General features: G+C 30.0%; 1 protein-coding gene across 12 annotated transcripts in view; it reads right to left on the reverse strand.

The window, feature by feature from the left end:
- LOC106680323 (oxidation resistance protein 1) overlaps window positions 1–16,967 on the reverse strand; it is an 867,959-nt gene that overhangs the window by 325,402 nt on the left and 525,590 nt on the right. The window contains exon 2 of one of the 12 annotated variants that reach the window (XM_067050002.1): window positions 610–738. The exons of the other annotated variants lie outside the window; for them this stretch is intronic. Within the exon in view, the coding sequence (XP_066906103.1) occupies window positions 610–727 (118 nt within the window). The 5' untranslated portion in view covers window positions 728–738. The remainder of the gene's footprint in view (window positions 1–609; window positions 739–16,967) is intronic. 12 annotated transcript variants of the gene reach the window in all.

Below are 16,967 nucleotides of genomic sequence, written 5' to 3' on the forward strand. Positions count from 1 at the left end.
CTTCATTAATATCTGTAGCACATTTTATAGTATGGTTACAGAGGTTGGAGGAGCACACTCATTTACAGATATATAAAATAAATTATAAGAAAATAGTAAACAAGGGAAAAAAAATTAAACTTAAAATAAAATAACATCTTAAACAGAAACTAAGATTGACTATTAGACATATTTTGCTAGAAAGCGCATATTCCACATCACACCTAAATAGCTTAAGGTTAAACTCAGATATTTCAAAAACCCCTTTAGACGATGATAAAACAATAGAATTAGTGTTTCAGTTTTTAAAACCAAAAGATTTACTGACAAAAATATATAATTGAACGGGAAAAAATAATAATAATAAAATAAATAAATAATCAAATTGAAAAATAAATAAAATCAAACAAATATTAGCAAAATTAAATAATGTATAAATGGCGTTGATGACCAATGATGTTTGGCACCACTAAACAAAAATAAACAAACATCCTAAACAGGATAATATTTATTCAATAAAAAAATAAAATAAATAAAAACTAAGGTTTCAAAGTTAAAAATAATTATAAGTATTAAATAAAAATAATATAAGTATTTATTAATAAAATACAGTTATAGATATGACCATACCATCGGAATAATAGAAGACAATGAAGTCGTTTATCTCTCGTTCCAGTATCTTGACGCAGGGCTGCCTATGATAGCCTACCCTGTGGGCCACAACATCTCTATGGTTCTCGCACTCCATGGCGTAGTGTTCTGATTCAAAATTATATTTTCATAGGTCAAAATGAGGATTAAATAACACCCTGTGTACTAGATAAACTGTTTTGAGAATGGTACACTGCAGACAAGATAAAAGAAAAAAAATTTTATAATATAGGACAGAATTAAAGGTTCTTCGGAGTTTAAAATTTTTCATATTCAACATTTAAACCATGTCAAATTATTTAAATGAGGATAAGAAGACGTATCTGGTATTAAGATCATTTCATCATACATTCATAGACCGAGATTAAGATAGGTAGAGAGGTTTTTGAGAAAATTGAAGAAAAAAAAGAAGGACAATTTTATTTTATAAAGTGGTGTCTCTGATTGATTGGTGTATTTTAACTACAAATTTCAGAAACATCTCAGGTATACACATAAACTAAATATACGAGGAGATGGTTGGGGGGTGCGGTCAAAATATAACACAAATAAGTTGAAATAACTTATTTAATCGTGTCAACGTTTCGGGCAGAATTTCTAGCCTTCATCAGGGCTGTAAGTGTGAAATCTGACAGCCAAATGGCTCACTTCTTTACTCGTCATAATATTTAAAATTTATAACTCACTTCTTAGCCCTAAATATGGCCGACAAGTTGGCAAGATTAAATAAGATATTTCAACTTATTCAAGTTATACTTCGACCGCACCTCCCCCTCTCCCCCCATTTTCTCATATAATTTATCCACGGTCAACTATCTCTCATCATTATGTAACCTAAATATATAATTTCGATGTCGTACTTTTTTTCGTTGATAAAATAAGCTGACTAGAGATATGATACTTGCAATTCATACGTAAGAGAAAGTAAAAAATAAAAATAAATAAATACTAAAATACTGTTTTTTAAATTCAAAGCACTTGAAATACGACTTTAATTCGACTAGTAAATATTTTCAACATTAGAAATTTAAGTCCTACAAATCGCTCGACCTTAAAAATTATTCATTCACAGTAACAAGCACACGAATTGCGTGTTATGTCAATAAGCTTTAATAATATTTTTTTTAAATTTCGTTATTCTGACGAAAATAATATTTCCAGAAATAATTTTCGAAATAAAAAAATTAATAAACAATCACTTTTTCGTAATTTTCGAAATAGTGATTACTGGTATTTTAAGACAAGTTAAAAGGGGACACTTGGCTTTGCTAAACCTGTTTTCATTTGTTGTCCTAAACCCTACCTAATGTTTTGTTAATAAACTAATTATTTATACTTTTTAACATCCTTTAATATAATAGCGATTTTAATCAATTTAAAACAAAATATAAATAATCTTGGTTCAGATTCATATTTAATAAACAATCCGGTTTTGATATATTTTCATTTTATTTTACTCTACTATTATTTTAAGGGAAAATTTGTATTAAAATAATGTATGTTAATGTATTAATTTATGTAAATTTAATGATCAATCAAAAATCGGAGTCCATTAATCTAGTCTAGTTGTTAGTTGGAATCTACCAATTGTAATTTTTACAGCAATATTACGTTTTCTTTATACCATGTCCTAGTTATAACTATATATATTATAATTGTGATTTTTATTAATTTTATTATTAAATAAAAAAAATATTAAATCTGTGCTGTTATAACCCATGGAGGGTCAGGGGTGAGATATTTTGCAAGGAGATACTGTTACTAGACCAAAGGTTGTGCAAGGAGGTGACTTGGTCAGAATCACACTTTACAGCCAGGTTTTTACTGAATTAAGAGCTCCCGAACAAATAGGGCTGTCTCACAGAAACAATGAAACAAAAAATAATTATCTGCCACAGCCGAATTCGAACCCAGGATCTTGGCATTAGTAGCACAGTGCCTTACTAATGAGCTACCCCCTACCTAGTTTTACTATTAAAAAAATTAATTTATTTATAATTGATGATAAATATAATTCTTCTGATATTTTTTGTATTTACTGTTCTATTATAATTATTTTTTACCAGAAATGCATCCAATAATTTTTTATACAAAGTTAGGTAGAATAGATGTTTTTAAAATTTACTTTTTTTGAGCATGTTGGTTTATTCCAGATAATTACAAATATAATATTTATATATTTTTCCTAAGCTCCATGAGTGCTTGGGTTTAAGTTCAAGATGGACAAAAATAAAACGGTTTGAGGGGAAGCTCTTTTACTGCATTTGAAGAGGGAGCTGAAATTAGATATTTTGGATAACAGGTAGTGTTGTGTGTTAGTCTAATATTGTCGGGGCACACCATCTTTGTTGTGGAATAAAATAATAATAATTGAATTATATTAAATAGGCATTAGATGCTGTTAGTATTTATTTACATCGAGATTATAAAACTGAACTTTAATGTGTAAGAATTATAAGAATTTATGCAACAATTTCAAATAATTTATTCACCTACTTCAAATCCCTTAGATGAAATAAACCCAAGGATAATTATAAATATTAGAACGTATTTTATACGATTTAAGTGAAGCACTGAGAAAAAATATATAAATGCGATAACATCTATAAAATGCTTTTAAATAGTTTTGCAAATTTAAATTAAAAAAAAAAGGAACAAGAAAAAAAAAAATCCCCAATTTGGGCATTTGTAGGCAGCCTTGGAGGTGACTCCTTTCGGCTGATGTTGAAACATTAATTACAGTGCGAGGAAATTATCTCTAGAAACTTTGTCTAATTTATAAAAGTCACTTAAAATTATTAATTAGTGTTCGATTTGGATTTTTTTTTTGTTCAAATTCTATGCCAATTTAAAATGCAGTTATAATTATGAGCACCTCGTTAATTAATTGACATGAAGTTCTGGCGTCTCTTTGTAAATTCATACCCTTAAAAACCGATAATTTCAATAAAAAGATATAATTAATATGACCCAGAAATTCGAAGAATAGTTATGGACGAAATTATTTAATTGAAAATAAAATTTTAAGATTTTCGAAAAACAAAACAAAAAAAAAAACATATCGAATCGTTTCTGTTAATTGTAATAAATTTCCAATCCTGACTTTGCAGATTGAATGATATTTTTATTTTCTCGTTATTAGTATTAATCATTTAATCATACGTTAAATAATTTATTTTGTTAATTGTTAACAAAAAATACATATATTGTCAGTCATAAAAGACTACCTTAAATGTTTAAGAAAATTTGATATTTATTTAAAATAACTAAAACAAAACTGAAATAATTCAAGAGAAACTTAAATGAAATAAAATTACAAAACGCAAGGAATAGTTTTTAAACAACATAATTTGTAAATGTGGTGTAGATAGTTGATCGTAGATTAATGATTGGAGAAGTTTGTCGGGGGGTGCGGTCAGCAAAGAACAACATAAATAAACAAAACCATATTTATTTATTTTATGCAGACGCTTCGACCTGAGTTTCAGGTCTTCATCAGGGCTATAGAACAAAGGAGATAACAACAACACATCATTTAGAGGAACATACAATTGAAAAGGAATATTATACAAACAAATTTAGAATTATACAAAATATTGAATTGAAGAATTATAAATGATAAAAAATTGATAACTGATAATTGAGTAGTAAAAAAATTTTAATTGATTGATAATCGTGGAATTGGATGGTAGTAGATTGAAAACAGTGACAGATGAAATATATCATGTAGGTAAGAACATATGTATAATATAAGATATGCAAGTAGTGTCTAAAAAACTAAAAATATAAATACATAAATTGAATATACAAATTGAACACTAAATATAAATATATACTTCATTCACAGACAATGAAAAGCCACTCACTATTTTTTATTGTATAGTTCTTAATTTGTTTGTATACTATTCCTTTTCAATTGTATGTTACTCTAAATGTTGTTGTTATCTCTTTTGTTCTATAGCCCTGATGAAGACCTGAAACTCAGGTCGAAACGTCCGCATAAAATAAATAAATATGGTTTTGTTTATTTATGTTGTTCTTTGCTGACCGCACTCCCCGACAAACTTCTCCAAGAATTTGTAAATCGTGGTTCTGGACTTTTGACTGACAGTGTGTATGTGTATACAGTGGTGATGTTCAAAATATTTAAATAAGGGTTGACGAAAAAAACATTTTTCCTTCCACTCAGGTAAGAATGGGACAAACTGTAGGATAGCTTCCTATAACTGAACTATAATAATAGGAATTGTTAATAGTATTTTTTATTATACTTATATATTGTACTATTAACAATTCCAGAGCGAAAATATATACTTTAAAAACTCAAAAAAAAAAAAAAAATGTATTCTGTAGTTGAAGAGCCACGTATCTTTTAGGTGTTTTTGTTTATTAATTAATATATATAAGTATATATGTATTCATACCTACCGATTTATATTATGATTAAAGCTGATTCATTTTATTAACTCATTTAATTTATTTACTTACGTTTTTTTTTTATTTTACTTATTATGTTACTCATTTATTCGCCTATGTTTGTTTACGATGTGTATATTAAAAAAATAATTCCAGTGCTTTGATAGAAAGTACTGTTGCCAGGCCAATGTGCAAGTTATTTAGTCAGGATCACACTCAACAGCCTGATTTTTTCTAGTTTTTGAGGCTTGGTGGAGGACAGAAGGCTACCGAATCCACAGGGCTGACTCACGGATACAGCAACAAAATAAATAATTATCTGTCGCAGCTGGATTCGAACCGAGGTCTTTGGAGTTAGTAGCACAGTGCCTTACCACTGAGCCACACTGCTCCTCACAAAGTGTATATTTTATTTTATTATCATGATTACTATTAACCATTTTAATTTATACTTATATATTTGATATATGAGGAGAATATGGTTGGGAGTGCGGTCAGAGAACTTATTTTATAGTGCCAACGTTTCGGCCAGAATTTCTAGCCTTCGTTAGGGCTGCTAGTAGCAAATCGGAAAACTAATTTAAAACTTAATACTTATTTAAATCCTCAGTGCATTCCCGCAATACCCGCTCACGGCCTTCAGACTAATATGTAACTACACATCGAACCGCAGCCTTTGGTAGATCTTTCCTCATCCGTTCCTCTTCCCTATGGAATTCTATTCCCTCCTTCATTCGTTGTTCTAATACCCTTCCAATATTCAAATCCCGTATCTTCGACCACCTTCTGTCCATCCAATTCCGGAAGAATAACAATTGAAAGTTTCATATAAGATTTATTTATTCTCTGGATTTTATGTTTCAGAATTTCTTTCATACTTATAAATATGTATATTAGCAGTAAATTTTACTTTTTCATTTATTGTTTATATTTTAATAATATTTGATTTTTTTTAAATTGTTATTTTATATATTCTGTTAAATATTAATTTTTATTTTGTATTTTACCCTAAGGCTCTAAAGCCTAATTTTTACGCCAGTATATTATTCTAAAGGGATCCATATCAGAATAAGATCTAATTATATATGAGACTTTTCTAGTAGGATATATAACTTACTAATAATTTACTAGTATTAATTAGTATAGTTTTAATAAAATTGTTTTAACCACTTTAACCGAATTTTAAGAATTAAGGTTTGAACATGGAAATACGTAAAACATGTCCTCAAGTAACTTATAAAAGATTTAAAAAAAAAAGAAGAAAAAGTGAGGAGTGAATACATAAAAGAAACTTTATATAAAAAAACAATTTAAAGTTCCACAGGAGTTTTATTTTATTTTTTAAATATTTCATGGAAAAGGGCGGTAAGAGAGGAATGTTTGCTTTCAAGGGAATCTCCCGGATTCACCACGAAGCGTCGGGAAAAAAGTTACATTGCAAGCTAAACAAAGTTTCAAGTGCTAAGGACTCAAAGCCAACAAACGAACTTACAACGAGAAAGATTCGCTCAGCTTTATATATTGCGGTACGAATTGAAAGTCACACATTCCGTTGCGAACAATACAATCTTATCTAACAATAGATTATAACCAGTTTGTCATCCATTCAACTCAATTTAACTTTTAACATTGAATCTCACTGTGCAATCCAATTTCGCAAATTTCACAGATATACATATATAATTTCCCTGTTATGTATCAAATGAATATAATAATAAAGGAAGGTACAAAAAAAAAAAAAACCCAAATTAATCAATTAAAAAAACAAAATCAAATTTGAGAATAGGACCATTTTTATTTCTATTTTAGTTCTTTCTTGATTAAAATGTAGTTTGTGTTTTTATTGTTTTGGATGCTTTTAAAACTGAGCAATGGATGAAAATAATAATAATGTAATGACAGTTGTCAATTAGCTCATCTTGATTCTCTTTCTTACACGATATAGTACAAGAGCCGGGAAGAAAAAAAGGCAGTTATCTCACCCCAAGTTTTGATTACTTTAATGAAAACTATGTATAATTACTAGTTAAAATTGATGAGTCTGCCAAGGATAGGTAAGGGGAATAAAAAATGGCGGCTGTTTCAAAACCTTAAAAGAACATTAATTTTTCATTCGGAGCTCTATATCTTAAAAATCTACCAACAACACTAGAAAATCTAAGAGAACATTATTTAAAGAAGAGTAAATTTGCAGAAATATTAGCCCTGAAAGAGCTATTTACGCCCAATAGTTCTCAAGATATAGCTTTTTAAAAAGCAATATTTCTTAAAAATCTACTGAAAGATTAGTAGTTTGATCATTTATTTTTGAGAAATCTATATCTCAGGAACTATGTGGCGTACAGATGTCTATTAGCACTCAAATTAAAGCTAGTTTAATGGACTAAAAAGACGTTTATGACCTTTACTTTTATAGAAATAGTAGTATTCATGGTATTAGCTAAAACAAATTGATTTATAGTTGTTCGGACAATAAGTTTGATTTATGAAAAACTTCATTTCAGAAACCATTGGACGTACAGATGCTTGCCAGCGCTCAAATTAAAGCTAGTTAAATTCACTACAAAATAGTTAATATGTTTATCTTTGTAGGAGTAGTAGTTTTTATGATATTTGACAAATAAACTCACAAAATGATTATTTATAGTTGTTCGTATAAAATGTTGGACTTTTGAAAAAATATATCTCTAGATCCATAAGATGCACATATGTCTGCCAACACTCAAAATAAAGGAAATTTAACTTACTATAAAGTAGTTTATGACACTCATCTTCGTAGGGGTAGTAATTATTGTGATATTTACAAATGAATATAAATTCGTCAAATGAAAATTTGTCCGAACAACTATAATTCAATTTATTTTAGCAAATTTCATGTAAACTATTACTCCTACGAAGATAAACATAATTAACTACTTTATAGCTTATTAAACTAGCTTTAATTTGAGTGCTATTAGAAATCTGTAAGTCAAATAGTTTTTGAGACATAAATTCTTCAAAATAAATTCACTAACTACTGATCTTTCAGTACGTCCCATACATTTTTCTGAAACGTTGCTTTTTAAAAAGCTATATCTCGAGAAAAAAAACCGTAATTAACTCTATTAGGGCTCATATTTTAGCAAATTTACTATTCTTTAAATGACGTTCACTTTCAAACAACAAACTTTCACACAACTTCCACTTGTAACTCAATTTAGGTATGTTATAATGAATTACTTTAATATATTGCGGAGTAGTAATTGTAGTTAAAATTAAATTTAAAATTGATTCAACAGCAACTTTTGACAGTTGGAATCCAATAAAAAAAATTTTAAATCTTTTTAAAACATTATTTGGTCGATTATGAAGTAGTAATTTGAAATAATGTCAGTGAAACTAATTCTTTCGCTGTCTATCTAGATCAAATCCATTTTTATAAATTTGGAAAAAACGGAATAATACAATACACTTTCACTAGATAGCAGATACAACTAGAACTATGAAAGGTTCCTTCTAAGATTACCTACTTTAACCTAGATTTGCACTAAATCTCAGTTTAACCGGCTATCATTGGCCGATAATGGTTAATTCCATATTTGAAGGTTATATTTTTATTGTACAATGAATAATTATAGAGTTTACCTAAGATTTATAAAATCGTAGTTTAAGCTATGATGGAATAACCCTTGGAAAACATTTTAAAATAATATAACAAGCATAAGAAAAATATATATTTGTAAATTATATTCATAATTAAGCTGTTGATGCTCCCCTAGCGGGTGAGAGGTGAACTATCAGGAGAAGGTTATATTGTGTGTTCTTTTCAAATGATGAGCTTTTGTTTATAATTATAATTTTGTAAAGATCCTTTCAATTACTTGTAATATTTCACTGTTATATTCATTAAAACTGTGGAAAGGGACTTTTATTCTATTGTTTTATGTAAGTTGAATAGTGTTTCTACTTTGATATATTTTACGTAGTACTTCTGTTATTACTCTGTAACCTTTTATTTATAATAAACTATTGCTTTAGCAATCGTCTAACTGTCTACTTTCTTCAGAATTACATATTTATAATTTAAATTTATTAGAAGAAACTGCTCGTAGATTGCGATTGCTACAACACTTACTTGACAAATGCTCTAAACTTCCCATTCACTACAAAAAATTAGTATAAACTGCGATAATCAGATTAATTGAGCTCTGGGGCTCCACCAAACCATCAAATTCCTTCTGCATCCAATCCTTACGGAATTCAAAATCCTACGTAAAATCCTTGATGCTCCTTATTACGTTACAAATAAACTCATTCACAAAGACCTTAACATCCCATTCGTTGTAGATTTGGCCCAAAACAGATGTGCGTCTTTTCATTCCAAACTCCTTAGCCATCCTAACCCATTAATTCTTAAACTTTCATTCTTAACAATCCCTGATAATCTTTCGAGGCGTCTGAAATGAAGATGGCCACGGGACCTTCTAATTTAAATTAATGCTTGAAGTACAACCAATGGGTGGTTCCTTTCCAAGATTTTCAAGTGTATATAAAACATTCAAACATATTTATTTATTTTATTTATTATTTTTACAGTTGTAAATCACATTAAATCAAAAAATTTTAGAATTCTTTATTTGTCGTTCTACAATTCATCGCAATAAAATAAAGGTTGTACAAACCACTAAGTTTTGTAATATAAAATTTAATGAAACCTTTCCCAAAGGAAAAAATATTTTCCCAAAATCCAATATAATCAACCTCAGTGCTGATTTGGAACTCGATGATTACACCTTGGATTCTTGAAGACTGATGATAATGTTATGTTTGCGTAGGAATGGGAGCAGCGGATTACACGGCTACGTTATAATGGACGAGTAACCTTCTACGCAAGAAGATTACGAAAATAAAATAAAGAAGAAACCAGTTCTGGGGAACTTTTCTCAGACGACCTATTATAAACCTGATCAGAACATACCCTCGTTAAAAGTTTCCACATTAGGAAACAGCGGTGGATTTAAAGGTAACCATAAACTGTAATTATGCATTTAAACAAATTGAACTTTAGCACAAGCAACTAAACTAAAACAGGGGTATTCAAGATCTTTAGTTTAACATGTTAAAGTGTGTTAAATAGAGAAATATTTCCTTCTTTTACAATGTTAAAACGATATAACATATATCATGGTTGAGAGTCTGTTACTAGGTCTCTTAAATGGAGAATGACGTCACGCAACAGACCAGCTGAGCTCGTCACCGTTTTCATTGCTATCGTGTTAGGTTACTTCCTCGTAGATTGAGATTTGATTGTTTTGGATGTTTTTAAAACTAATAATGCAATGGATGACAATATTAATAGTGTAATGACAGTTGTCTTAGTTCATTTTGGTTCTCTTTCTCACAAGTTAGAAGATGAAAAAGACACTCAGTAGCCAAACATTCACACAACTCCCACTTGCCAATCAATACAGGCATGTTGTAACGAATTACTTTAACGGAAACTTAGAAGTAAACATAAAATAAAGTTTTGGAAGGAAAGGTTATAAAACAAGTTGCTCAGAAAATCAGCTAAGATCTCTTATGTATTTAACATTTAACGTGACTTTAAATAGGGCTGCTCACAATCCTATACGTACAAAATTTAACATGGTAAAACATTTTACATTTAACACAACATAACGAATACCCCTTATATAGGAACAAACGTGTCAGTCGGAATACATGAGTGATTCCTTATGGTCAGTGATTTATTTTTAATTTAACTTGCCTATATATGTAATATAGTAATAAGATTTTATTATATTAGCAAAATTTCGACGTAAATACATGTTTTGAGGTCACCCGAGTAAAAAAAAATCAAGTCGCATAATGATCAGTGTGAAATGCCAAGCTCAAAATCGAAAAGAGACAAGGAACTGCTAAAGATAGAAAAGATAATAACTACCTGTAAACCATAATGTTAAAAATAATAAGAATAAATCACATTTAAGACAAGAGAGGAAGGTGTTATATGACATTTTAGGAAAAATAAATATTTTAGCTTTGAAGAATATTTTGTGAAGCACCTTAATTAATTTTTCTCAATCTTAATCCATGTTAGTTCAGAAGTAACAAATTGAGTTTTAAAGCTTAACATTTCAGTCCGCTGGTGTTCCTCAGGGTCGTATCCTCGGTCCCATCCTCTACACCGTCTATACAGCTGGCATTCCAACCAATCCTAACACTACCCTCACCACGTATGCCGATGACACATGTGTACTTGCTGTGTCCCATATCACAGCCCTCGAAGAATGGTGTCGTAATTGGAGGATTAAAATAAATCCCATAAAATCACCTTTACCCTTTGTCTTAAACCTACCGCCTTTCCTACAGTCTCCTTTAATAATGTTGATCTTAACCCTTTCGAACAGATCCACTATCTTGGACTACATCTGGACAAACGACTAACCTGGAATCCTCACAAAAGACTGAAAAGACAGGAAACTGCACGTCGATTTTGACTATGTAGCACTTACTGGACAAACTGTCATAACTTCCAATTCATGTCTGTAAAAGCCTAATCTGGACATATGGAGTTGAGGTTTGGGACTCCACTAAACCTTCGAATTCCTCTCCTATTCAATAGATTGCAATCCGAAATCCCCAATGTTCTTTAATTTGCCACAAATAAAACCATACAGTAAGGTCTTTCTGATGTTCCCTATTCAACCGATCTAGCCCGAACCAGATATCACTCCTTCCATTACAAACTTTCTAACCACCCAAACCCCCTAGTTTCTAACCTTGCTTCCTCTTCCATTCCTGACAATCCTCCGAGGCACCTGAAAGTAAGATGGCCACGAGACCTACTAATGTGACACGTCATTAGAGTGCTACCAATGGGTAGTTTCTATACACGTCTGTAACACTTCAATTTAACTGAGATCAGATTTACTAAATTTATTATAATGTACAGTTTTAAATAGCAATAAATAAATGATAAAAAAAAGCAAAACATTGGAATAAATTATGATTTAAATGAAAATAATTAGATTATATAAAGATGTTTAAATTAAGATGTTTTTATTAACGTTTTTCTAGCATAAACAACCTACAACGCCAGAAAGAAACGTAAAAATAAATCTCAAAAATTAAGTAAAACATGCATACTGGGATTGTTGATTGACCGTGTGAATAGATGAATAGAATATGGTCCGGGTGCGGTAAAAAAAACTGGAATAGTAGATAATTATACTATTTTATTGAGCCAACGTTCCACCCCACGTTGCTGGGCTTCGTCAGGGCTAAAAAAGATACAAACACATAGTTACAAAAGGAAAAAAAAGAGAGAAAAAAAAAAACATAAGTGTAAAATAACAGGGGTATTATAAAATGTTCTTCTTATTATATCTTACTTTTTTACAGTTTATAATACCCCTGATATTTTACACTTATGTTTTTTTTTTTCCTTTTGTAACTATGTGTTTGTATCTTTTTTAGCCCTGACGAAGCCCTGCAACGTGGGGCGAAACGTTGGCTCAAGAAAATAGTATAATTCTATTATTTGAGTTTTTTTTTTACCGCACCCGGACCATATTCCATTCAACATGCATATCTATGAAATCAACTAATACCAGAATACTAAACAAAAAATCAACTAAAAGCTTCACGCCGTTTTTCAATTTCAGGCCCTTTTTAAATATTTAACTATCTTAAGTCTCTTCCCGTTTTAAGGAAACATTTCAAAAGTGATACAGAACTTGGTGAGGCGGGTCCCGCCTCGGAATCCTTTTTGTGTATTATGATTTCTTTGCATTGTCAAAAATGCTTCATATTGAATTATAATTGTTATTTATAATATTAAGAAGAAAAGATAGAGGAAAATTATGTATAAATTTTATTTTCAAATGTTTTTAAAATAAATAATTCTTAAATCTTTAAATAATAATTACATTATTTTCTATTGATTTACTATCAGTTTACAATTAATTTCTCTTTCGTATTTATCATCAACAGATTGATATGTTTGCAACATAACAACGTATGACTTCAATTATTTGTGAATTTGCAGAGAAACTCCACGCAGACATATCAATTGACATAAGTGGGTTCTTCAAAGCGTCAATGAATGTAAAAAATAATCAAATAAATGAAGTGTTTTGAAAATATTCGTTTGTAAATAATGATGAAATAAATGTTTTAAACATTTATTTTATTACGTAGTTTTAATAAATTTGATTGAATACTTTAAAATTGTATATTAACAGAAAGGTTTTTCCGTTAGCAAAATGGCCGATACAGGTAAAAGTGGGTTACGGAGGGTACGGCCAGGTGACTTGGTCAATGCCGAACGATTCCTACCTAACAATGTAACCACTGAAGCCTTGTAAGGGCATTGCCAATTGTTTAAAGGGAAAAAAGGTATTCGTATATCAAAGTTATTATATTTATAAAAAATTATAAGTAAAACAATATTGTCATATTTCATTTTGAAGTTCACTATCTTCAATGAACTTCAACAGAATAATGGAGCACTTCAAAGGTACAGTTTCGAAATGAACGGGTACTATAACCGCTAATTTTGATTAATTCTTAGTTATACGTTTATCGTTGCCCACGCTCAGCGGAGAAGGAGGCGAGTTAAAATCAAATAAAAAAAAATATAATCGCAAAAGGAAAAAACAATAAAGAATAAATTACTCCTTAGGCGCCACGTTATTTTTCTTGGAAATAACGAAAAACCCCAAGCATTATGCCCACAATATACCACTATATAAACAATTGTTGAATTATAACCACTGGCGAATACCTTTACAAGTAGATAACAGAAAACTTAGGGGTGTTACCTATTCCGTGAACAACATAAACAAAAAAAAAACATAAGTAAATTAACAAGTTGAAAACAGAGAAAGAACAACTGAATTATATGTACAAAAGTTTAATAATAAAAAAATAAATAAATATACAGAGAATGAAAAAAGGAAAAAAAAAGAATTCTTATCAATTAATAAAACAATTAAAACTTATAGGTTGACTTAACCTTAATTATTATCCAAAAGAGTATAAAAGTGAATTATAAAGTAAAAAAAAAAAAAAAGATAAAATTTAGTTCAAACCACACGTATTCCTTCACTTCTATTGTTAATGATCGTCTATTGAAGTAAACACCATAATTTTGAAAAATAAAACATATACGACAACATTTCTCACATGGTGATATTCCGGTTCAAACCATAAAGACAGAGGGCTTTTAAACTATTAACACTTCACATTGAACAACCGTAACATGTTACAAAATGAAACTATCACCTTCACAAAACCAAAACTCACTCGTCTGAACATACGAGTTCCCAGAATCAAACTATCGCCTTCACTCAAACAAAACCCACTGGTCTAAACATATCGCTCGTGTTTTTGTTTTTACCATGACAACCGTAACACCTCTTGTCTGAACAGATCTAGCCAGTGTTTTTATTTCACCATGACAACCATAACACCTCTTGTCTGAACAGATCTAGCCAGTGTTTTTATTTCACCATGACAACCGTAACACCCCTTGTATATGTAGATATCGCCAGTGTTTTTATTTCACCATGACAACCGTAACACCCCTTGTCTATGTAGATATCGCCAGTGTTTTTATTTCACCATGACAACCGTAACACCCCTTGTCTATGTAGATATCGCCAGTGTTTTTATTTCACCATGGCAACCGTAACACCCCTTGTCTATGTAGATATCGCCAGTGTTTTTATTTCACCATGGCAACCGTAACACCCCTTGTCTATGTAGATATCGCCAGTGTTTTTATTTCACCATGGCAACCGTAACAGTACTGTTGCATTAATAATTTCAAATTAGAAAAATTAACCATCTCACCATAAGTTTCTTATAATAAATAATATAAATAGGAATATAAAGGTTCAGGGGCTCAGTAGTTTGTAAGGAAGTGCTGTACCTTAAACAATGGTTGTCCAAGGAGTTGATAAGTTCATGATCACTCTCAAAAGAGTTTTCCTTAATTTATAATACCCACTTTATAGAGGCCAGGAGGACCTTGAAACCACAGGATTGACTCACTGCGACCGTACAGAGTAAATAATAATCTGCCAGATGCAGTTGCAAGAACAGTGTCTTAATGAGCCACCACTATCGAATAAAATACGTAAAATTATAATAGGTAATATTAAATAGCATACAATAATATCACTACATTAATAGTCAGGTATGTATTTACTTAAATAAATTTCTGAATTATTGTTACAAAATATTCGTTATTTTACTTTTTTTTTTTTTTAATTCATAATAATTCTATTTAAAACTAGTAACTTCGAAATGCATTTTTGACTATATGTTACGAATATTAATCATATCTAACTTTGAAATATACATACATTTACATTCTAGAATATACCAAATGTATATAAAAAAAAAACTGTGCTGCTACAATCCATAATGAGTCGGGGGAGCAGTACATTGTAACAGTACTGTAATTAGACCAGCGCTTGTGCAAGGAGTTAAACTGTTCAAAATCAAGCTCACCCACCAGACTTACTCCTAATTAAGGGTACTATTATAATGCCAGAAGGCTCTGAAACCAAAGGGTTGACTCACGGCTATAGTAAGAGAATAAATAAATATCTGTCACAACCGGATTATTAGCCGGGTCCTTGGAATCAGTAGCACAGTGCCTTACCTTTGAGCCAGCCCATTCCATCCCAAATATAACCACTTATATTTAATTAGCTTTCGAACTCGGTACTAACGAGAAGGTTAAGCTTACAGATTTCAAAACTTTTTCAAGGTGACACGAAGTTGGCAGCACTCTACCACTTAATGGTATTTATAAATGTCTTGATTGTCTGATTAAGGAAAGATAAGAAATTCAACAACAAATTTTCATGGTTCCTGTAAAAGGTACGATATCACAATTTCTAAGTTTATTAAAATAACATAGTACAATACGTTAAAAGGGCTATTGTACTTATTTATTTATTATGTTAACATAATTTAAATGTATATAGCTCTATTAGGTCTCATATTTTAACAAATTTACTCTACTTTAAATTATGTTTTCCATTGTTGTTGGTAATTTTAATTTTTTTGTTTTTTAACCTACCGATTAGTGTTTTAATTTATGTATTCCCTAAACTTATTTATTTATTAAATTATTCCTTTTAACGAGGAGAAGATGGTTGGGGGTGCGGTCAATGATAAACACAAATAAGTTGGATTAACCTATTTTATTGTGCCAACGTTTCGGCTAGAGTTTCTAGCTTTCTTCAGGGCTAAAAACAAAACAAGATAACAACCACAATAAGTATAGAAAAATAAAAAAATATAAAAGAAAGTATAAACAGAATAATTTTACACATAGAATGTAAAAATGTGAAATTAATTTTACATAACATCATATCATCTAAGAAAATCCTTATGTTATAAGGGGCATGTTTATATGACAGAAATGTGAAACTAGAACTTAATTATGAGGTGTAGATAGCTGACCGTAGATTGATGATTTGAGAAGTTTGTCGGGAGGTGGGGTCAGCAAAGAACAACATAAATAAACAAAACCATATTTATTTATTTTATGCCGACGTCTCAGTTGCAGGCCTACCTTCTACGCCATAACCCCTGATGAATACCTGAAACTCAGGTCGAAACGTCGGCATAAAATAAATAAATATGGTTTTGTATATTTATGTTGTTCTTTGCTGACCGCCCCCCCCCCCCCCCCCACAAACTTCTCCAATCATAGAACTTAATCATTTTTTGTTTGATTAGTCGATCTACTAAAAAATATATAATAAACTTAAATTATACAGGTTTAATAAATTAATAAAAAGTATTAATAATTAATAAAATATAAACCAAATCGATCTTCTAAATCATAATTAAATTGTTTTGAATACGATCAGTTACACGTTTAAAACCCACAAGAGATATTTAATAAATTTTTTTTC

Source organism: Halyomorpha halys, unplaced genomic scaffold (assembly GCF_000696795.3).
Source record: "Halyomorpha halys isolate HHAL.00 unplaced genomic scaffold, Hhal_1.1 Scaffold17.1, whole genome shotgun sequence".
NCBI lineage: Eukaryota > Metazoa > Arthropoda > Insecta > Hemiptera > Pentatomidae > Halyomorpha > Halyomorpha halys.